General features: G+C 43.5%; 1 protein-coding gene across 2 annotated transcripts in view; it reads right to left on the bottom strand.

The window, feature by feature from the left end:
* Nucleotides 1–268: 268 nt before the first annotated feature.
* Nucleotides 269–23,034, bottom strand: part of NLGN4X (neuroligin 4 X-linked) — a 167,190-nt gene continuing 144,424 nt past the window's right edge. For both annotated transcript variants that reach the window (XM_066619598.1, XM_066619599.1), the window contains 3 exons: nt 17,047–17,232; nt 10,917–11,706; nt 269–1,106 (listed from right to left, as the gene is read on the bottom strand). In XM_066619598.1, coding sequence (XP_066475695.1) covers nt 269–1,106; nt 10,917–11,706; nt 17,047–17,232 — 1,814 coding nt within the window. The remainder of the gene's footprint in view (nt 1,107–10,916; nt 11,707–17,046; nt 17,233–23,034) is intronic.

Genomic DNA, 23,034 nt, shown 5'->3' with positions numbered 1-23,034 from the left:
CAATCAAAGTGGTTGAGATTAAAGCAGTATCCTAATAGCAATGTACACAATTCACATTTCACAGGGTTTGAAGGTGATCTTTTTTTTAAAATATCCAAGTTTCCTATGGAAAGGATCAGTAAGAAAATTATGTCTGCCTTTCTCTTTCACCTTTCATTCTTGTTTGGACAAGCTGCTGGATGGACAATATGAATTTTTCTCTTTTTTTTCTTTTTCTTTTTCTTATGTTGACTCTTCCAGGTGGCTTGGGGCAGGGCAAATGACAGAGCTATACCCTAGTGGTGGAATGTCCATGAGGCAAATTAGTACTGTTTTGTCCTCCGCTGAAAGTGTTGAAAGTATGCAAAGGCTGCATTCCTGTTAATGTATTTGGAATCATGGTTATGGTGTTGGGCGTCATAAGTGGAATATCATCTGGAGATCTTCTAAGGGTCAGGGTGTAATCAGGTGGGCAGGTGAGTCTCAGGGTGTCATGGGCTTGTAGTGACTCACACTCATGGTCGTGCTCCAGCTGTTTCATCTGCAGTGACATAATCTCTTCGTTCTGTATATGGGCGATATCATTGGTTGTGTTCCGCTGAGGACTGGGGCGCCGATGGGTCTCGTGACGCCGTTTGTCCTTCTTATAATACAGTGCTGCAAATGCTAAAATGTTAAGGAATAACAATGATGCGCCAACAGCAATAGTGACACTGAGCTCTGTGGAATAATCTCTCTTGTTCTCTATCAGGACGCTTGTATCCTCTGGTTTTTGTGTATCCTTGGAGTGTTTCGGATTGTTGCTTGGTGTCATTAATGGGCGCTTGGTGGTGAACTTTCCCGGAGAGCGCCTGGTGACATAAGGGAATGATGTCATATCAGGAGGCGGTACCTTTGTTGTCGTGGAGACGTACTGAAATATTTCATTCAAGTTGTGCAAATGCGGTACGAGTTCTAGCCAGAAAGCGACTTTCGTTGCTCGGTAGTGATCCCGGACTCGGGGTTTCAAGCCAATGTGTAAATAAAGTTGGTCTTTGGGATTATATTTAGACCAGGCTACTTCTTCAAAACGATTGGGTTTCGTATGGATAAACTTTGTATCCTGGGGAACTGGCTGGTTTGGATCCCTAAAAACATACAAACAAACCAATATTACAAGCAATCCAAGACCTGAAACATGTTGTTCAAATATACCACAAGCACTAACAATTTTTTATTGTTTGATAGCAATACCAGACATTAGGCTTCCAGCTGTTCGAAAATAGAGCTGGTCTTTCTAAGTAGATCCAGCCATTTCTTCAAAATTGAAGGGTGGGTTGCATCAGAGACATCGCTTGGATTTTTGCATCACCCCCATGATCGACCTCCTTCCATACCAGACCATACAGAATAATTTACAATACCATGAGCACAGCCTAAATGCTGCGGTATCATGAGGGTTCTTGTGTGTGTGTATATTAAGCAGTAACCAACAAAAAACCAGTAGCCAACTTGATGACATTCACATGACTCATACTGACATTTAGTGGTTCCCTGCTATATCATAATGATACCTCATTGGCTCTTGGAACAATCAACCTCATTGGTCGGTTTTGAGTTAGGGAAATCCATTTTTTGTTACATGAGGCAGTTGTGTTTTCTGGTTATTTGTTTATAACTTTTGATAGGATATAGCTATTTCACACAGTTTGTTTCCTTGCATTCTGCACTAAACTACACATCAAAAAATATATAACATGATGGTATTATTCAAAAATACCAAGGTTTCACAATTTTGGCCAGTAGTGGTGTTGCAGTGTACACCCTCTGGCTCCCCTTTTAAGAATGCATAACAGGGTTGAAAGTATGTGGGTGTCTCCCACTTAAGTCTCAGACTTGTGGAAGGAAGAATTACCAGACCGGAGATGGTTTCAGGGCCCATCTAATCATGAGATCTTTGAGTGGAAAACTGTTTTCAGTCCTAGAGATGCCTTGTTGTCTTGGAGTGATTATCAGTCCTTGGATGACCATGTGTCCTCATCAGACACATCACTCAAACTTTGACATTGCTTTTAAGACAGGAATGGGGAAAATATAAAATACATAGGCTGTATGCATACCTAAGCTACTCATAGCTTTCCTTGAAACACAATACAAATGTCTTCATAAATTGATTCTATTGCAACAGTCACACTCAGCACTCTGTCTTTTGTTATGAATTCATGGTTTTTCCTGAGTTCTGTTCTTCATAAGAATGCATTCAGACTATTGTCCTCAAATGCAAAATGTATTACAATGCAATTTTTCATGTCTATTCCCTGTGCCATATTACATTTTCTTTTCTTTTAAAAATAAGAATTCCAGCATGGTTGAGTTTTCTGTTTGTTTTTTACTGAGTTCTAAGAATTGTCTGAGCCAGTTTTGTCATTATTGAAGGGGCCCATGCCAACAAAGTGGAGCTTCTTTGTTCATGTGCTCCCAGTAAAAAAAACCCAGAAGTCCTGGGACATAACAAGGAACTCAAGGAAAACAACAATATGGCGGCAGGTCTGCTTTTATCTCAACTGAGTGGGAAGTAGATCAATGCAGCTCTAGTCCATGGAAGGTTGGAGGAAGATGGCAACAGACTCAAGGTGAATAACTCCCCAAATCTATCACCCTTTTACTAGATAGCAAATGGCTTCATGGTCAGATCAGCAGCAACTGACCTCATCCTTGCAGATCATTCACCAGCTGGTGAAGACATTTTTATTGCCATTAACTTTTATCTTAAAGACGATTTGTTTTACCTGCTTTTAATATTGTGCCATGATGTTACTGAGTTGTTATTATTATTATCATCATCATCATCATCATCATCAGTATTTTCAGTATTTTCAACAAAATGTTCACAAAGCGGTTTACAGAGAAAATCAAATAACTAAGGGTTCCTTGTCTCAAAAGGGCTCACAATCTAAAAATAACCCTGCTTGGGAATGGGGGCTAGGATCCAGCATAATGACTGGATCCTAGCCCTGCCTCCTGCTCCCCACCTGCCCGCACCCGGGACCGCCCTCCCCCCATCCCAGAATGCCTCCAAGGTGCCTCCAATGCCTCTGACAAGGTGGCACAGATCCAAGCAGAACAGAGCAGCCTGGAGCTGGATCCTGGCCCTGTTTTCTGCTCCTCGCCTGCCCACGGGCCCACCTGCCACCCACCCTCCCCTGCCCTCTCCCCACTCTGAAACGCTTCCTCCCAGCTTCCTCCCCACTCTCCCCACGCCCCTGTGTTAGCCAAGCTCAGTTGGTGTGGACCTAACTTCTGTTGCTGTGGAGTTGGATGCAGTCTCTGCAGGCCAGTGCACCTCTGTGCGCTGGTGTGGCTTACTTCCATGGAGGTGCAAACGTGCTTTATGGCACATTTGCGACCTTCTCAGGCCGGTGCAAAGGACTTGTGCTGGCTGAGCGCATCTTTAGGATTGCGCTCCCAGTCTGTCATAAGCAACAACAAAAAGTCTGGAATACATTTCAAGTGAAAACAGCCTTACATTTTTGACCTTCTTTCTTAAGCACACTTCATTCCAATTCAAAGAACTAAGACCAGGGACCAAGGTTTGCAGTGTAAGCACAGTAAAGAATCTAAATTAGACCAACACATGGAAGCTGGGCACCTGCAAGAAACTTCGGGAGCAACCCTAACCAACTTTCCAGCAGTGAGGTAGGGGCAATGCAACTCTGAGATATGGGAACAATCATTGCCTTACTGTGAGGAGGCCTCCGTGAGTGCCCCCCCAACTGCAGGATGCAGCATATGCCCCACTGGCACAGCTATTCAGTGCTAGAAAGTTGGTTAGGATTGCGCCCTAAATATTACTCAGTGGTGTTGTATGTAGAATTCATCTTAGGAAAGTATAAATTGTCAGGATCCTCACCCGAGCCCAAAGGTAATAAGAACACTCATTGTATCTTGCAATATGCCTTTGGGTTCATGGGTTGCTCCTTGTCTATGTACGACCCTGTCATTCCCATAAAGAAACCTACTGAATCCTCCAAACCTATTTTAATTAAGTTTATGTCCATAGTTTTACAACCTCAGAGGCAAAGGCACTAGGGACTCTATGCTGGAATTTGCTGCTTCTATCTCAGTCCCTTAGGAAGATACCATGAAACCCTAAATATCATACTGTTGTTTGTTGTGGACACTGCAGATCAGTGCACAAATAACTGTAATTTTGTAGCAAAAGCACTGAGATACCACATAGCTGCTATGCACCCTGACTGCATAAATCTTCTCACACTCTCAATTTGACACAGGCTACCTTGGATTGGTTCACAGAGGTCCAGTGGCTCCTCCCCTTCAACAGTGAGCTTTGTCACTGGCCCATAGAAGTGATGGGACAATGCACATGACCAGACAGGCTCCACCTAGCACCTTCTTTTCTCCTTCACCTGGCCACCTTTTATTCCCCCCACCAACAAGGAGTGACAAAATGCCTCCCCCCAGCCCTATAGGCTCTGCCCCCTTCCAGAATCTACTGGCATTGATGTGACAAGACCCTAGAACCATCTCAGGTGATGTCATTACTGACAGGCACCATGAGAGATGGATATGTCCAACAGTTCTGGTTTCAGCAAGCCTTGGGGGACAGAGAGCATGCTGATCCATACTAGGAGTGTACTTTTGATTTGGACTCAGCTGATTTGAAACAGCTTTGGATGGTTAGTTGCTTCATTTGGCCTTTCTCTGCCTTCTTTTCTTCATCTGTCTCAGAAAACCTTTTGTTCCAAAAATGGATGGTAGCTTCCAAAAGGTCAGGGTAATAGATGGTGTTGTACTACTCAGGGAGACTCCTAGATATTGAGAAGCAGATAAGTCTGTGCATTATTTTTTTAAAACATACACACCCCAAAACTGTCCTTTGAGGTTTCAGGACCTTTCAGACATTCAGTGCATCTGAATAGAAATAGGAAAAAAAAAAATGGTAAACTCATCTTAATATCTGGAGAAGAAAGAGAACTCCTGTCTTTTTTGCAAAACAGGAAGTTGCCCAAAGTACGGCCTAATCCAAGTTACACTAAAATCCTGGATTGTTCCTTTATTTTCTATGGGCAACTCTCATTTCCACTCCTGGGGAGCAAAAACTGAACTGTCTAGAAAAGCAGAGATTTGGTCAGCCCTGTGATCTATGAATTGTTCAGTCTAGGTTGAGAGCTGTAGAAATGGAAAGTTCCAAATGAAAAAGTCAGAGGAAAACCAAGATTCTGGAGAAAGAGAGAGATGTGGTCTCCATACTTCTTTCATGTAGTGAAGATTTTCTGAAGTGATAGTGACCACAATAAAGGTACTTTTGCAAGTTCTAGATCAGGGGTGTCCAAACCTTTTGGCAGGAGGGCCACATAATCTCTCTGACACTGTGTCGAGGGCCAGGAAAAAAAAAAAAGAATTAATTTACATTTCAAATTTGAATAAATTTACATAAATGAACATATTAGAGATGGAACTTTATATGAATGAATGAAGGTCTTGTAATAGCTCAAGGCCTACAAAGGCCTTGCACAAAGCAAGGCCAGCCTTTCCTTTGCTGCTGCTGCTGCATCACAGATGTGAAATAGCAAGAAGTGGAAGGAGCCCTCGTCCCACAGCTCATGCAAGAGGTCAAACATTTGGCTGTCATGCTGAGAGCAGTTGCATCAGGCCAGTGTGGGCTCCAGCAAGTCTCCAGAGGGCCAGAGGCTCATTGGAGACTGGGCGCTCCCTGACAGCCGAATTGGGAGTCCTCGAGGGCCACAAGTGGCCCCAGGGCCGGGGTTTGGGCACCCCTGTTCTAGATCAAGACATAGTCCTTATTTTTAGGCCACAGTCCTGAAATGTCTGCAAACAGAAAGCAAGGTGCAGCCTGGCTCTTCCTGAGGCTCCAGGTTAATTTTGACATCCATGCTGCAATTTGACAGGCCCTTCGTTTTCACTAAAGCATACCCTCATCCAGCAGCCTGCTCCTCCTCTAGGCCCCTCGCACTCATCTCCTCTCAGGAAAAGCTAAATAGTGGCTGGGGTAAAACAGCCGGCTAAATGGAAGGTGTGTGAAGCCCTTAGGTTAAAGTTAATCATCTGCCAGGTTGACAGAGGACCTAGCAACCCCAGGGGAGCATTAGAAGATCACTCTGTACTTTTCTATTTATCTGCACAGAGAGAGAGAGAGAGAGAGAGAGAGAGAGAGAGAGAGAGAGAGAGAGAGAGAGAGAGAGAGCTTATTCTTGGCAAGGCAATTTTTTCTTGATGCAAACCATTTCTCTTTTTTTTCTTCTAATAAATGGAGAGAGGAAATCCATTAAAACTGTTGATCTGGAATTTTTGCATCTATTTATTATTCTGGGACATAAATGCTATAATTCAGCATTTCACAAACTGAGGTTGGGTCCCATTAGGTGGGTCCTGAGCCAATTTCAGGTGAGTCCCCATCCAGTTCAATGTGTATTTTTTTTAATACGTTAGATTTGATGCTACCATGTTATGTGACTGCATTTGGGGAAATGTTACAGATCTGTACTTTTAACGGGTTACTAAGTACATGCTTTTAACAATGCTAGATAATGGGGCTTACTCCTGGGTAAGTGTAGATAGGATTTCAACCTTTGGGGGATTTTTTTTTTTCAAGCAGATCAGCAACTGCTTGAAAGTTTTAGGGGGGTTCATATTTTGTCATATGGAGGGCATTAAAAATTTCCTGCTTGATGATGTCACTTCTGGCCATGACATCACCTCAAGCTTAATGACATCACTTCCACTGGGTCTCAACCGATTGTCATTCTAAAAAGTGGGTCCCAGTGCCAAAAAGATTTAGAAACACTGGAATAATTGGTTGAGTCTCTGTCGTCGTTGTCCCCCCGGAAAATTAAAAATGTTAAGTGAAACCCATGCATGAAAACTCTATTGTAAAACAGGTGGAATTTCAAGGTCACAGAGTTGCTGGTCTAACTGCTTACTGTCAAATCAGAGCAAATCCCAAACAGGGAGTATTTGTTGTAGTCAGTCTCATTTCTACTTAGTAATCATATTAACAGTTGGGTGCGTGGTAACATGATTAATGACTCTTCCTAAACATTTGTGCTGTCTTTTGGAAGTATAGTATAAATCCAGACCCAGGAGACGGTACCATTTTATGAACACCCTGCTGAAAGGAGCTCTTGAGCAGGCAGCCTGTGAAAACAGCTTGAAATTATGAGTAATACTGACAGATGGGATCACGAGGGAGCACTTGTAATCCTTAGATAAATGCTGAAGTCTAAGCATTGCTAACACTCTGCAGCAATAATAGTAAAGGTAATATAATAATAAGCAGATAATAAGTAATAAGCAGATAAAGGAGTTTTTGACATCTCAGGAACTGTATTCCATACATTTTAAACACCTACATGTTGGACTTTACAAATACTGTATTAGCTATAATAAAAACATCAATTATGACATGTTTATAATTACCCAGTTGCAAGTTCACTCAATGTGGTCCACTCACCAATGTGGCACTCTCTTTTTTCCTGATATCCCTGACCATCCCAGTGCCAACAATTTTCTCCACTGTTAAATGAACCTGAAATATCATTACATATTTGCAATTGCCACTGTAGTGGACAAAGATGACCCACAACAATGTACACGTGCAGTCAAGCTTATTGGCTACTATAGGACAATCTCCCCGGGGGGGGGCACAGTTTGATATCACCAGTGCCCAACCATCACCCACCCATTACACACACACACACGAGAGAGAGAGAGAGAGAGAGAGAGAGAGAGAGAGAGAGAGAGAGAGAGAGAGAGAGAGAGCTTTTTCTGCCATTTTGCCTGGTTTGCCTGGTTTTTCTGCCATTTTGCCTGTTACCAGGTGGTAACAAAAGTTAAGGATCACCCATACAATTTAAGAGCAAACAGCAAGTTCTCCTCTCTTGCTTTGAAGCAGAATGTGTCCCCCTTCTCAATGTCTTTCTTTAATACAATTAATTGCTTGTTTTCTGCCCAACGGATATCATTTCAGTGTACCTTCTGGTTTTCTTAAACACTAAGATCCTCTTAAGAACCCTAAATGAATCAGGACACTATGCATCTCTGAATTCTCCAATACTGCTGCATCCAGTTCTCTGCACTGCAGTAGAGCTGCAGTTCTGAAAGCCCAGTCCTGCCATTAAATGTTCATTGGAAAGATTTATGGGCCCTCGGTACACCATGAGGACGTTTGTTTTAATTCAATACTAAAGCAAGAAAAGAGACAGGAAAAAAAAGCCTCACAAATGTCAAAGCAAAATCAGAACAACAATTCCTGTTTGCTTTTAACAGGGGAAAATACTGCAATCTCCCTTAAAAAAAAGTTAGAGAAAATTATTTTCCCCATTTTATTAACAAATGTCTCATGTTCCCATCTAAAGTTTCTTCTTCTTACTTCCTTTGCTCATAGTTCAATATATAAAATAAGTTTCTGATTTATTTTGAGATTTTACTCCAGGGTTCTCAACCAGAGGTACACATACCACTGGTGATATGCTGGGCATTGTTGGATGGTATATGTGGCACCTGATGCCTGACAGCAAGACCATGACAAGCGTTTCAAATAGTAGTAAAAGGCTCAGCCCGGTGGGCAGAGCTCCAGATCACAGCTTTTACATACTTGAAAAAGCCTGCCTGCCTTGAGACTGTTACTGCTGTTGGAAGCTAACATTGCGGTCTCCAAACCCGGAAGTAACTGGCGTTGATGTCATCACCAGTTAGTTCTGGTTGCATTTCTGTGAAGAGTATCCAAGCAAGTGGTGCATTGGGGGACCAACACTGAGAAACTCTGTTTTACACATTTAATGTTTATCCCATTTGCATGCCTAGGATGAGAAATGGAGCCTCTGTAATTCTTTCCCCCTTGCTTTCTTGATTTGAACAAAGGCAATTAGGTAATTCTGTGGAAGAGGTATGATGGGTTGGTTGATCTACATCATACTATGCTTTTCCTTCCACTTTATAGCTATCACCTGAGGCCTATTCCTTTCTTAAACATTTATGTTTTGTAAGTGCACTGGTTGCACATGAAACTTCAATACATTGTTCTTCACACTAGCTAGTGTGAAGTGAAGCAGCATAATGAAAAAAAGAAAAAAGACAGAACAGACAGAAAATAAAGAGTATTTATGATAACAAAGAGGGATGTGCCGTTAGCTTTGGCACAGAGTTAGCCAAACTGCAGTCAACGCAGTCAAGAAAGGTCATAGCTTCACTACAAACCAGTACAGTAAATTGGTTTCTTGGATCCCTGGTAATTATCCTTTGGTTACTCATGTTACCACCAGTACTGAGAACTCTCTGTTAGAAATGACCAGCACTCTTCAAAAGAACAACTACTAAGGCTTCCTGGAAATGAATGTCTATTACTGGAGTATAAGTCTGTAGCCCTCATTAACAGCATGTGTCTGTCTACGGAAAGTGGGCTTGTCTGCTATCTTTGCTAAGCTATTTACAATTTGTAATCAATAATAATAATAATAATAATAATAATAATAATAATAATAATAATAATAATAATAATGTCGGGGTTCTCCTCCTCCCCCGAGTTCCCAGCTTACCCAGGGAGGAGGCTTCTGGACCAGAGCAGAGGCAGCAGCCTTCCCAGCCCTCTCAGGAACAAGCCTGGCAACTCCAGGTGAGAGGAGGTGGGAGGGAAACAGAGAGAGAAAGGGGAGGAGTTGTGGTAAGCCCAGGGAAGGGCAGGCCCAGAGACAGGCCCTTTTTATACCCTCCCTGTGAGGGAAGGGGAGGGGCCAAAGGGGAGGGGTTTGCCCTACATAAACCTGGCGGCCAGGGATGACAAGGCAGTTGGTAGTTGGAAGAGCAGGCAGGAGGATCTGCTGCTAGTAGCCCCTGCTCCTGGCTAATGAATGCTGCCAACCCAAAGAAGGGGAACTGGGTGACGCAACCCCCCCTTCTTGTGGGGAACAAGTCTGAGGCCTCCACAAGGGGTCCCCCTCGGAAAGACCGGCCCGGCCCTCCCCTCCCCCACAGGGAGGCCTCACTAATAATAATCATAATAATAATAAACTTTATTTATATCCCGCCCTTCTCCCTAAAGGGACCCAGAGGAAAGACTCTGAGGAGGTAGCTGAACAGGGAAGGTGAATTCAGAATAAATCTTGTATTATCAAAAAGAACCCCCTGTACAAAGAGTATTGCAAAAACCAGTTTAAAACCCTCTCTTTGGCCAGAGGATGTTGCATTACCCTCTTCCCCCAACCACGAGAACTCTACAACAAAGCCAAAGTTCCCTTAAGTACCACTGGAGCATGCACTTGCAAATTCAGACATGGCTTCTTTAAGACATGGAAGGTTTCCTCAGAGAAAGGGAAAGACCATTTGGACTCAGTTGCAGATTGTTTCTGTTCTGAGTAGGCTCCAGTCATATTTCTCCTGACTCTTCTTGGAGCTGTCCAAGGTACTGACTCCTTCCTTGGACTCTCCTTGATGAAGTCCTGCCTCCCTCCAAAACGATGTGAGTTTGATCCCTTTCCTGTACTCTTCCTTCTGTTTGGACCCCTGTTCCGGCTACAGTGACAGTTCTGTTCACTAAACATGTCTGGAAAAGAATAAGATGCAGTTTCTGTTCACACAAGCCTGGCAGGAAGCTTGTGGTGAAACAGTCTGCACAGCATCAGTACCAGAACGACTAGGCCTGGTATATCACTGAGCAGAATTTATTGGACTGGAGAAGAAGGTCTGTCCACATGATTACCTCTCTCTGTTTTTATAACTGTGCAGGCTAACTCTCCAAAGCCCCTTTAACTGAGCTTTGCCCAATGGTATTTTTAAAATATTGCTTTAATAACTTTGCAAGGAACACCCTGTGAAGCAATATCTACGCCAAACTGTAGCACTTCATTAGAATCCCAAGTGCTGGGCTAAGGCATTTCAGGGGAGAAGCAATACAAGCAAGCAGTTATATCGCAAAAACCTACCCAGTTTTGGCGAAGTTTGTCCAATATGTCATGACGACGGCACTAAGCATGACATCATTCTTGGAGAAGTTGCAGTTAAACAATTCTGTAGGACCAATCATGGGAATGCCAAACACATAAGGGACTTCGTCACCATGTGCTGAATCCGCCCAGTTGGGCTTCATTTCGCTCTGGCAGTGGTGATAAAATGCATAGAAGTATGTTGGGGAGCCATACTGGGCATGCAGGTCAGCTGTAGCGACAGCTGGAGCAACCCACTGATGGTCAGTGAATAGTGCTACAAGGGTTTTTCTTCGTGTTTCAGGATTTTCCTTATCTGCCCAGTCTGTGTACATGAACTTAATGGTCTCTCGCAGTGTATCTTTCCCTTCTGGATAGCCATACAAATTGTCCACAAAATTGGATACAGAGAAATCAAAATCATTCGGAGAGACACCATCATCATTATCTACAATGCCATCTACAAATTTTAAGCCTTCCCCTTGGTTGACACCTAACATTATGTCATAGTTGAGAAATTCTCCTTGCTCCATCAGAATCTGAGGGTCATCTGGAATTACATCCCCATCAATCACCGGTCCGAAGGCAATGTGATACGTAGCCGGTGTAATTGTCTGCTGAATTAATTCTTTGTAGTTCTTATTCCGAAAGCATTCAACTAAGTCTGTAGTATCCAAGGTGTTGCAGCCCACTTTTTCTGCCAAAATTGCTGTGTATTTGGCAGGCTGGTAGTTCACAGCCCAGCTGGACAGGGCTGTTCCACTTTGTATGATTGCCTTCTGGAACAGACCTGCAGATGCACATTTTAAAATTAAAACACAGGACAAGCAACATTTGCCAAGCAAAAGAATCCTTTATACAACACTTAGAGGAAGTGCATTTGAGTGAAGAGAAATTTTCAAGAGAGAGGTTATTTTTGCATTCAAGATAAGGTTATTTTTTTTCTGTCTATGGTTGAGAATGTCCTAAAATACTTACAGCCGTGTCCTATCCCACGCCAGCCCAGACTACATATCACCACTGATGGAGTGCATATTGCATATTGGGAGGGGGCAACCAGATGACCTAGGAGAAGTGAGTAAAAATCTTTTTTACTTACCACCCTGATGGCCGTCTGGCCTCCAAAGGGTCTTCTCGTGCCAGATATTTAGCTGGCGTAAGTCCAAAAAAATTCAGGGGGTGGTTTGGGGTGGAGAAAGAGCGAAATGACTGGCTGCCACTGAGATCTTCTCCCCCTCACACCCCCAGCCTTCTCCACTCTGATCTGCCCTCATCATCACCTTACCTGCTCCAGCAGGTTATCTGCAGCCCAGCGCTGGCAATGAAGGGCTTCCCAGCTGCCATGCCACCGCTAAAATGGCCCAAAGAATAGTAGCAAGGCTGGGTGATGGTGTATTGTATGATGTACTGACAGAGTGCAAGATCCCTCAGCATACTGTGCACACAACTGGGCTGTTAGTTTTTAAAAGATTCATATTGGAATTTAAAACAGAAAAGATTTGGGACATTCAACAACACACAATGGGTTGGATCCAGAGTTTCATGAGCAGTATCTGCTTGTGCAACAGGACCTGATGTCCCCTTCTCCCCACAGCAACCCCCTAGCTACACCCAGGGGTAGGTTGGGCTGAACCCAGAGTGGGGGATGCAAATGAGAAATGAAATTGGATGTTCAGCTGCAAATCCTAGAACTGTAAATAGGTACCAGTAGGAGTAAAAATAATTTTTTGATGTTTTTCCCCTTCTGGTCTATTGGAGTCTATGCAGTGGTGTCACAACACTCTAGATGGTGGGCGTGGTGATCTACCATCTCCCCGCCCCCACTGGTTTTTTTGACTGTACCTTTTGATAGAATAAAGATATTTCAACGTAGTTTGTTTCATCACATTCTACATGAAATTACACATTGATTGATATATAACATGATGGTATTATTCTTCCAAACTCTGATTTTAGTGATTTTGGTCACTAGTAGTGTCACCGCCCCCCAGGGTGTCAACTTACTAACACCTTATTGGAACAGCTCTCAAACTTTTAGCACTGGGACCCACTTCTTAGAATGACAATCTGTCCAGGACCCATCATAAAGCAAATTAAAATAATTATAAATAAAGTAAAATCAATAAATAAAGGAAAGCCAGCCCTGTTCCACCAAGTGAATTTTCTCTGTAGTCTGCCTGTAATAACACCCCCCCCAAAAAAAAAAAATCAGTAAGATTTTCACCCCTACCCAGTACCCAGTTCAATTTAAGTTCTTATATTTCAAGCATATCACTATCAGGACTCTCCTGGCTTTGCAAGTCTGAGAGCCCAATCCTATGCCTGTCTACTCAAAAGTAAATCCCATTATAGTCAGTGGGGCTTACTCCCAGGAAAGTGTGGATAGGACTGTAGCCTAAAACAAAAATATTTCACCTTCCCCTGTCAAGCATGTTTCATTCTTTTTAGAGGGGGGTTGCCTTCTGGAGCATTTGTTGAGCTCCAGTTGCATCAAATCAGGACCATTCTGGTGGCCTCACATTTCCCTTTGGCTGACCTGCCCAGGAGCCAAGGTATGTTTGCTTACTTGTGAGTAAAAGTGACCATGTGGCTTAGTTTTGCTTTCCATAGGGCTCAACACATTCACCAGCTTGGAGGGAAGGACCTCCTTCTTGGGTGTTTTTGGGGGGCTACATTCATTGGATCAGGACCATTCTGGTGTTGTTGGATTCCTCTCAGCCTGCCTTTCAGATGGACTAAGGCATGTTCACCTACTTGCGAGTAAATGCGCAATACCCCTTGGTTTCTCTTTCCATTGAGCTCTATGCATTTTTTGTTTTCTGGTTTTTGGCCAATAACTTTTGATAGAAAGGAGATATTTCATTCCCATTTCTTGCATTGCATTCTGCTCAAAATTCCGCATCCAACGGTATATAACAGGATGGTATTACTCCTAACCACCACGATTTTAGCGTGTCACCCTCCCAGTGTGCGTCACCCCCCCTCTTGAGCGTCACCCAGTGCGGCCCGCACCCCAAGCACCCCCCTAGCGATGCCACTGAGTCTATGAAGGAAGAACAGTAACTGTTCGGTTGTGGCCACAATTTTTCTATTTGTGCTTTATCCTCTTCCAAAGTTATCTGAATTGTCCTGAAGGGCGCAATCCTAACCCCTTATATCAGTCCTTTCCAGCACTGGCATAGCGGTGCCAATGGGACATGTGCTGCATCCTGCAGTTGGGTGTCACTTACGGAGGCCTCAAAGTAAGGGAACATTAGTTCCCTTACCTCAGAGCTGCACTGCCCTTATGCCAGTCTTGGAAAGCACAGACATAAGGGGTTAGGTTTGTGCCCGAAAGATAACAGAGGGAAGCTGTGGGCCTTGTGCAGCTGCTTGTTTGAGTCCCTAGTGGGGCTCACTCTGCCAGAGGGGAAAGGGGGGGAGGCTGTACCTTTGGGAGTGAGCGATAGAACAAGTTTGGAATACAAGTCATCTCAGGTTCAATCCCTGTTATCCCTAGTTAGAGCTGAAAAAGACCCCTGTCTGCCACTCCAGAAAGTCCCCAAATATTTTTGCCTTTGGGTTTTCTTCTTCAATTTTAAGTATAATCCCAGAAGAACTAGTTTAACTTTCACCTCTGTTTTCTATAGTCTAAGATTTGATAAAGGGAAACTGAGAGAGCCTGTATTTAATGGTTGGCAACCTTCAGTCTCGAAAGACTATGGTATAAGCCTACAGCACCCGGTATTCCCCAACTGCCATTTATATGTGCATTAAGTTTTTTTTTAAGAAGTCCATCACTGGCAGCCTCTTTCACATGTATAAATGACTTCACTGAATTGAATTGTAGCCAAGGACTTCATAGGAATGACAACTGCAAGCAATCACCTCCCCTTTGTGTGAATGACTTGCACAAATAAGCTCCCCACCAGCAAAAAGGTCAAAGGAAAATTATACATTTTCCTCTGTCTCACAGAAGGCATGCATCATATAATTTGGAAAAGGATGATAGGCTAAAATCAGTTTAATAGGCTTGTCATCCAGGAGCTTATTTTATTTTATTTTATTTCCAGCAACATCATTTCTCATTGCTTGCATGGGTATTTCTTCATTTAATAATTGACCAATTTAATCAATTAGAATCATCTAGCATTTTTCTAAAGGAGCGGGGAAGTTGTAATCAGATTCAGCAGCACAGTGCAACTCTTTGTTATGTTCCAGTTATGTGAAGTAATCACAAACTGGTTGAAAACTATTCTGCATTTTTGATTTGTTTTAATGTCTCTCAGATGGATACATATTTTAGGTGGGAGAACGGGTTTGGAGTCTCTAGTTCTCCCACCTGAAATTTGTGTCCATCTGAGATTTTGTTTTTGAACAAAACAAATAAGATGCTTTGGCCTAGGAAATATAAAACTATTCCAAAATTCATGACAGGATTTTAAAAAATCAAAGACAGTATTTTGAATGTTGTGATTATCCTGACATTCAAAATAATTTGCACTGCACTTTTTGGGTCATGAGCTTTGTTCTTTTCTGAAATAGATGGTAGCTAGCTGGTTAGACAGTGAGCCAGAGAGATACAGTGAGTGAGTGACACAGATATATTAGTGCTGATTCAATCTTACAAAGCACAATCCTTAGCATATGTACTCAGAAGTACCAATATGTTTGTAATAGGGCTTACTCTTAGGTAAATGTGCATAGAACAGCAGACCTATGCCCAAATCCTATTCCTCACCAAATTACTCAATGCAGCTGCGCTGTTGGAAAGTGTGCTGCATGCTATGGTGGGGGAGGGACTAAATGGCTTGGGAGAGGTGTGCTAGTGCTGCCCAGATTCACCTCCTTCCACCCTTGAACTACCCCCTGTTCACCCTGCTTCTCCGCCTTCTGCCTTCAAACTGCCCCCGCCTCCACCTTATCTGCTCTTGCGCAGCACCCATTTAAAACATTTAAAATACACATGCTCGCACACAAAGATACATACACTCCTGCTACCAGCTAAATGTGGATGCAGTTTTATGGTCCAATCCTATCCTAGGCCTGCACTGGTGAAGTGTACTGTCACAAGAGCATCATAAAGTGCTTTGCAACAGTGCTTCTAGTAGGTGCTCCTCTGAGTAAGGGGAGTGTTCCCTCACCCAATGGAGACCCCACTGACTGCCCCCCCTTTGCAGGTTGCAATGGTAGCCATTTTGGTGTTGCTTAATCAGCAGGGGGAAGGATTGGATTGGGGTGTAAGTGAGAAAGATTACTGAAGTGACAAAAATAATAATCATAGCAGTGGAGAAATGTCTATATTTTCTAGACATTGTTTCTTGTTGGGGTTCCCCTCCTCCCACAAGTCCCCAACTTACCCAGGGAGAAGGCTTCTGATCAGAGGGTCAGGGAGGAAGCCAGTGGAACATGGGGCCACCTCCCCACAGACTGCCTGGGCACTCCTGTAGGTGGCAAAGCGCAGCAGAGGAACATGGCGCACTGAACCCCCCCGCTTCTCCCTCTGCCTTGGGAGGGAAGACAGGACGCAGGCCATTCGGCTGCTGGGCAGTCGCCCATCCCCCACCTTGGGGGAAAAGAGGAGCACTTCATTTCAATGTGTATTTTATTTTTAATGTATTAGATTTGGTGCTTCCATGGTATGTGACTGTATTTGTGGGACTGTATTTGTATGTTACAGCTCAGTACTTTTAACAGGCTACTATGCATATGCTTTTAACAATGATCGACACTGAGGCTTACTGCCGGGTAAATGTGGATAGGATTGCAGCCTTTGGGATGTTTGGTGGGGAATTTTTTCAAAACAGATCAGCAACTGCTTGAGAGGGTTCTTCTTTATTTTAAATAATTTTTTAAATTTATACTTCTGGTGGGTCCCAACAGATTATCATTCTAAAAAGTGGGTCCTGGTGCTAAAAGGTTTGAGAACCACTGTTCTACAGTATATTTTTCCTGATTGGTTTCACTGATTTTATAGCAAATGAAAATAATAATGTCAACTCTGTTTACTTCAAAATAATTGATCTGAAATACTGGAACTATTGACATCATAAGAATTGCAGTATATTATCTGTAGCTTCCATCAGTGTTTGCAACTCACTTTTAAAAGATGACTTCTAAAATACCTTGTTTCAACTAGGAGGACTATTACCTTCTGAATAGTGAGAGAGGGTCAGCAGACTAACACAGGATGCTCCTGCTCCTGATCCAAAAATAGTCACTCTTTTTGGGTCTCCTCCAAATGATCCAATATTTTCTTCAATCCATCGTAAAGCTTGGATTTGGTCAAGCAACCCATAATTGCCTTTTGCAGCTTGGTCTCCAGTGCTTAGAAAACCTATAACACAAAAAAGGGTAGGGAAAGAAAAAATTTAGCTCCACAGTTCCAGAACTTACTATAGGGCATGCACAAATTCACAATACATATTTCCTTCTTCCTCTTTCCAGCTTTTGAAAGATCAAGGTCCTACTCAAATGGTCATCAGCAAGCTTTAAGAATACAGTGATTGCTTTTTTGCAGTTATAGAGACTTGAGCATATTTGGGAATAATAATTCTTCCCTTTTCAGACATCGTGTAGCAAGAAAGCAAGAGAGAATGGAGGTATTCCTTCTGTTTTCCAAAAGTTGCCAACTCTGACTATCAATGACACATTTAAAAGTGTCAAGTGAGCCACATAGCCTAAAGGATAATGAGGTGTTGACCACTGAATACATAGGGGAAAAGTCAGGTCACCTCAAAAAATGTTCGAGAACCTTTCCATAGTAATTCTGATTTCTTTAGCTTGATTCAAAGTTGTCTTAGTACCAATTCACTCATAGCATTTTTAGGTGTTCTATGAAGATTGTTTAAGCATATACTCAAAATGTCATGTATGAATGAGGTACACATGATTGCGAAGATGTGTGTCACACTAGTATACTAGACAGCCAGAACTGGCTGAGAGCCCAATCCTATCCATTTTTCCAGTGCTGGTGCAGCTGTGCCAATGGGGCATGCACTGCATTCTCCAGTGGAGCTGCAGTCACTGAGGCCTCCTCAAGGTATGGGAATATTTGTCCCCTTACCTTGGGGCTGCATTGTGACTGCACTGGTGTTAGAAAATTGGATAGGATTGAGCCCTGAGGCTCCTTGCTGCATGTAAACTTCCACAAATCCACGTCTTCTGCCCTATGTGCACACAAAGATGGTGACACTGAGAATTAAGGAGACCGTCAAACGAAACATGATGGCATTGCACGTTAAGAAGAAGAAAAATTTAAACTATTCTATAAAATAGTCCACTAAATCCAGTTTATACAAGGAGTATTTTTGAGAAGGGGTGCAAGTAATCTTTAGCTATTTTTTTTAGGGTTTCCAGCCTTCACACAACAAAACTGATTTACAGCACAATCCTATTCATATATTCTCAGATGTTCCACTGAATTCAATGGGACTAACTTCCACGTCAATATGTATAGATTTGCAGCCTTTGGTCTTAAGCCTTAAGTCCCATTGAATTTAATTGGGCTCTGTTTCTGAGTAGACATACCTACAATTGTTCTGTTAGTTCTTTGAATATATGTATAGAACTGTTCTGCCACTCCATCTGCCATTCCATTCCCAGCTCCTGTACAATGCTGTTTGGCTATCAGATTTCAGAGATGAAAAGCGCTATGTGTACTGATGGTCTTGCAGAACAGGATGTCATCAATTACATGTGAGCTTCTGCTTTGCTTTGTTTTGCTGAAAGCAGCTCACCTGAAACATTCAATTAATCCACATTGACCGGAACAATCTGGATTCTGTACAGATCACTATGTCCAAATTTACCATTCAATTCTGCCAACCTCAAGCTTCATTTTAACTGCACTGCAGACCTTATCTCAGCAAACTATTTGGGTTTGATGCGCTTATAAGGAATGCAATATAACAGATGGAAAATTCTCAACATCTCGGAATTGCACCTGAAACATTTATAAGCACTGTGTTCTGCTAAAAAGGTATCAGCCATTAGCATTTGTAAATGATCACCAGAGCACATGCATTGCAGACCAAGCTGTCAACCAATAGTTGTAAGAATTTATTAACAACTGAAAAGGCCTTTCTCGTAGTCAGAGAACACGCAGCTGACATTTACAGCCCAATACTAACTAAATTCCCGCATGCTGACGCAGTGGTGCCGGTGCGAGCTACACTGCATCCCACAGGGGAATTTGGGCTGCTGGAGGTCTCCTTGAATTAAGGCAGAGGTTGTCAAACTGGGGTGTCTTGATGCCCCATCCTCAATCCCTCTGCCTTTACTCCTTTAAGGGCTGGGGAGGGCAGAATGCAGTGAAGCAATTCCCAGGATCATGCCGCTGTCAGGGGGAGGGCCAAGGGCTTTCCTTTACTTACACAACGAAGCAGCAGCATCCCTGGGGTGCAGGGAGCCCCACGGATGCCTCTGCAGAGCTTCCCAAGGCAAAGCAAATGAAAAAATTATCACAACTCACGTTCAGTTTGCGATGGTGAAATCGGAAGTGGGTCGCGATTATTATTTTTCTCATTCTCCGTGCATTGGGGAGCTCTGCGGAGGCATCTGTGGGGCTCCCTGCACTCCCATAACACTGCTGCTTTGTTGTGTAAATAAAGGAACGCCCCTGGCCCCCAAAATGTGGACTGATCCTGGGGATCACTGCACTGCATTCCTCCCACCCCTGCCAAGACTGCCCTCAGGAGTTTAACTCCCAAGGAGTTTGAGAATCCCCGGGTTAAGTGGACATTTGTCCCTTTGTCCGTGGTTAAGCTCCAGCAGCTGCTATGGGTCAACTTAGACATATGCAAACAATATCAGGCCCAGGAAAAAAGATAGGACACGGTGTGTACCGGTGATGCCAATCCCACCCCCCTCAGGCCCATTACACCCTCTCCCTGCCCTCCCCCACCCCTGTGTCAGACATACTTGCTCTGGTAGACATCTATGTAAGCACCAGTGCATGCGGGAAGGCTTTGGACAACCCGCTGGCATGCTGGCTAGAAGTGTTTTACGGAGCTTTTGTAACAGTGTGTGCCACGTTTTGCTGGCACACCGGCTCAACAGGATTGGGCAGTTAGAATGATGAGGACGCATTCTATAAACATAGCAAAGATGCCCATTCTGTAGATTACTTTCATGAAATACCCTGTTGCATTAATTTAGCCAACACTGCCTCCCTGCCAATCTGCTGCTCCTTCACAATGCAACACCAGCATGCACTCTTCAACACACTCTGCCCAGAATCCCTCCTGTCCCTCTTTGAAAATGGGGAAAGTAAATCTTTTTTTCTACCTTCAAGTGTCCTTAAAGAACTATATTTTCTAAGACATTCAACTGAGAGAATGGAAGGATAAGAGAAAAAGAAGGGAGGAGTCATCAAGGCATTTAATTTACTGGAAATTGAAGTGCAATATAATTACTCAGTTATGGATACTTTCCTGGCAATTTAAAAATGGTAGCTAGAACATTGAGCCTGGCCACAATTCAGCTCCAACTAACAAGCACTTCAGTCCCTTTTAATGTGTCTGAATCTGTGCTGGATAATGGCCATCATCTTTTCTTTGGCATAAAGATAAATATATGTAATAGTCTGATAACTCCATCACATGAATGCTGCCACAGGAGAATACCGCAGACACCCGCCTATAAGTTGATCCCACAGATAAGCCCAGGGCAGGTTTTGAGCCACCAATCACGGAATTTTCTATGACTCTTGGATAAGTCGGGGGTTAAACTTAGGGGGGTATCTGACTATAGTTTTGTTAGATTTTACCAGAGGCCAGATCCTGAAAAATAGCCTGCCACTAATTGTTACCTAAGAACTGTAGTCTCTAATTTATTAAAAACATAGTAATAGATCATAAGATACATTTTTATTCTTTTTTAAATTCTGGTCTTCACCACCTTTTTGTAAACACTATCAGAGAAAGTGCACTGTAAACTACATACCAGTAAAACAGTGGTTCCCAACATGGTATTCATATACTCCCAGGGACACTCAACAGGACCTTTAGGGGTACTTGAAAAAGAATGGAATAATGGCAGAAAAAGACAGATCCTGCTCCAGAATGCCGTGCAAGGCAGGAATGCCTTGCAAGGACCAGCAAGGCAGGAAGGGAGGTAGCTAGTTGGCTGTGAAAGCCCCACCAATAGCTAGTTTTTGGTCATCAATTCATGTATGAACCAGTGATTGAAAACCAGCACAGTAAAAAAGCTGGAACATAATATGGAAAGTGATCAATCACCCAGAATTTCTCAGGACGCTTCTGGTGCAAAACAGTGCAAAGACAAAGTCTTCTGTTCTTCAAACAGATGGAAAGAGAAAATATGTGATGAATACATGAAGTCTGGGCTTTCATATGGAGCAGATGAGGGCTTGTCTTACTAATTACAAACATTTTACTAATAGGAAGGGTGCAATTTATGGAAATAGGCTGCCAAGGGATATGCCAGTGAAAAAGGTTGAACCATGAATCTTCACCTTTAAGGTGCCTAGTGTGTTAAGCCAGAAGCTCTACATACAACATATAACCCATAACACATAACTGGGAGTGTGCAATTCAATTCACAGCAGAGAGATGAGATATTTGCAACCCTTTTTACTCAGAAGTAGACCCACTGCTTTCCATGGGTGTTATTCTGAAGCCAGGGTGCACTGAATTGTAGCCTGGGAAGGAGGATCCCATCCTGGTGTTTCCAAAAACAGACCTGCTTTGCAAGCATTTGCCAAGCAGAACCAGAACCAGGCTGCAGCAGAAGGAAGGAGAATAAAAGGTTAACTTTGGCTGCAATGTCCCTGGAAAGTAACTATAGCAACTAAGGAGGGGCCTGCCTGAGCTGAGTGGAGAAACTAAACTTCAGAGCTGAGAAAGGAAACTTTTCAGAGTTGAAAGGCTCTGCCCTTTGATTGACCCGGAGATCAGGCAAAGTGAGAATTGGAGCTTTATTACTTGGCAAAAATTTCACATACTATACATGAGTATCTAGAGTAGATTCAGACAACTCACTGAAACCCAATTATACAAGTCCCTCCAAGAGCTCCCTCCACTGTTTGCTGTTTCACATTTGTGATGCAGCAATGGCAGCGAAGGAAAGACCAGTTTTGCTTTGTGCAAAGCCTTTTATAGGCCTTGAGCTATTGCAAGACCTTCATTCATTCATATAAGTTCCATCTCTATTCACTGTAAATTTATGTTAATTTGAAATGGAATTTAATTCTTTTCTTTTTCCCAGCCCCCAACACAGTGTTAGAGAGATGATGTGGCCCTCTTGCCAAAAGGTTTGGATGCCCCTGAAATATCAAATTGCTTTCTCCCATTGATGCAGACTGCCATCATATACACACACACATGCATGCACATGCACAGACAGACACAGAGAGAGGGGGGGGGCCTAATTCTAACTAAGGGCCCAATCTTAACAAATGCTGCAAGGCACATTTGCAGGCCCTAGTGCCGGTGGAGCACCAGTGCACGCCAGCGTTGGCTGGCACTGGGATAGCGTTGGTGGAGCACCAGGGCTCTGCCACACAGTGGTTGCGAGGACATCCAGGCAGTGGAGAGATAGCTGGGGGCTTTGGGGGAGGCAGAGAGGAGGCATTCTGGGGTGCGGGGAGGTGGAGGGAGGGTAGGGAGAAGGTAGGAAGGTGTGCTGGGAAGGGAGCATGGCAGGAGGGAGGTGGGACCGGTGGAACTTTGCTTCACCAGATCCTGACCCTCTGTGTTGGGCTGCCTGCCTGACATGGAGCTCTAAATTCTATGCTGACCCTCGGGCTGCTGTAGAATTGAGTAGATCTATTTTGGGGCTACTCGCTTTACCTGGGGGAAGGGGATGAAAGTTCCCTTCCCCCAAGGAGGAGGCGGCTGCTGCTTGGGGCACACTGGATGCAGCAGCAGCCATTTTCGGTGCTGCTGCAGCCCCGCATGTTGGGCAGCTCAGGTTTGGGCTGTAAATCCCCCACCACCAATGCAGCAGTGCCAAAGGAATGAATGCTGTATCCTGTTGCAGAAGGGAACAGTTGCAGAAGTTTCCTTGATGTAAAAGAACCTTCATTCCCTTACCTTGGGGCAAGTCTCCACTCTCCCAGTGGGTCTCCTCAGATCTGTGCCAGCTCTTTTGCTGGCACAATTACTGGGAGAGTAAG

The sequence above is a fragment of the Tiliqua scincoides genome, chromosome 3 (genome assembly GCF_035046505.1).
Source record: "Tiliqua scincoides isolate rTilSci1 chromosome 3, rTilSci1.hap2, whole genome shotgun sequence".
NCBI classification, from domain to species: domain Eukaryota; kingdom Metazoa; phylum Chordata; class Lepidosauria; order Squamata; family Scincidae; genus Tiliqua; species Tiliqua scincoides.
The sequence above is the reverse complement of the archived record's forward strand: the minus strand, read 5'-3'. Positions and strand labels throughout refer to the sequence as shown.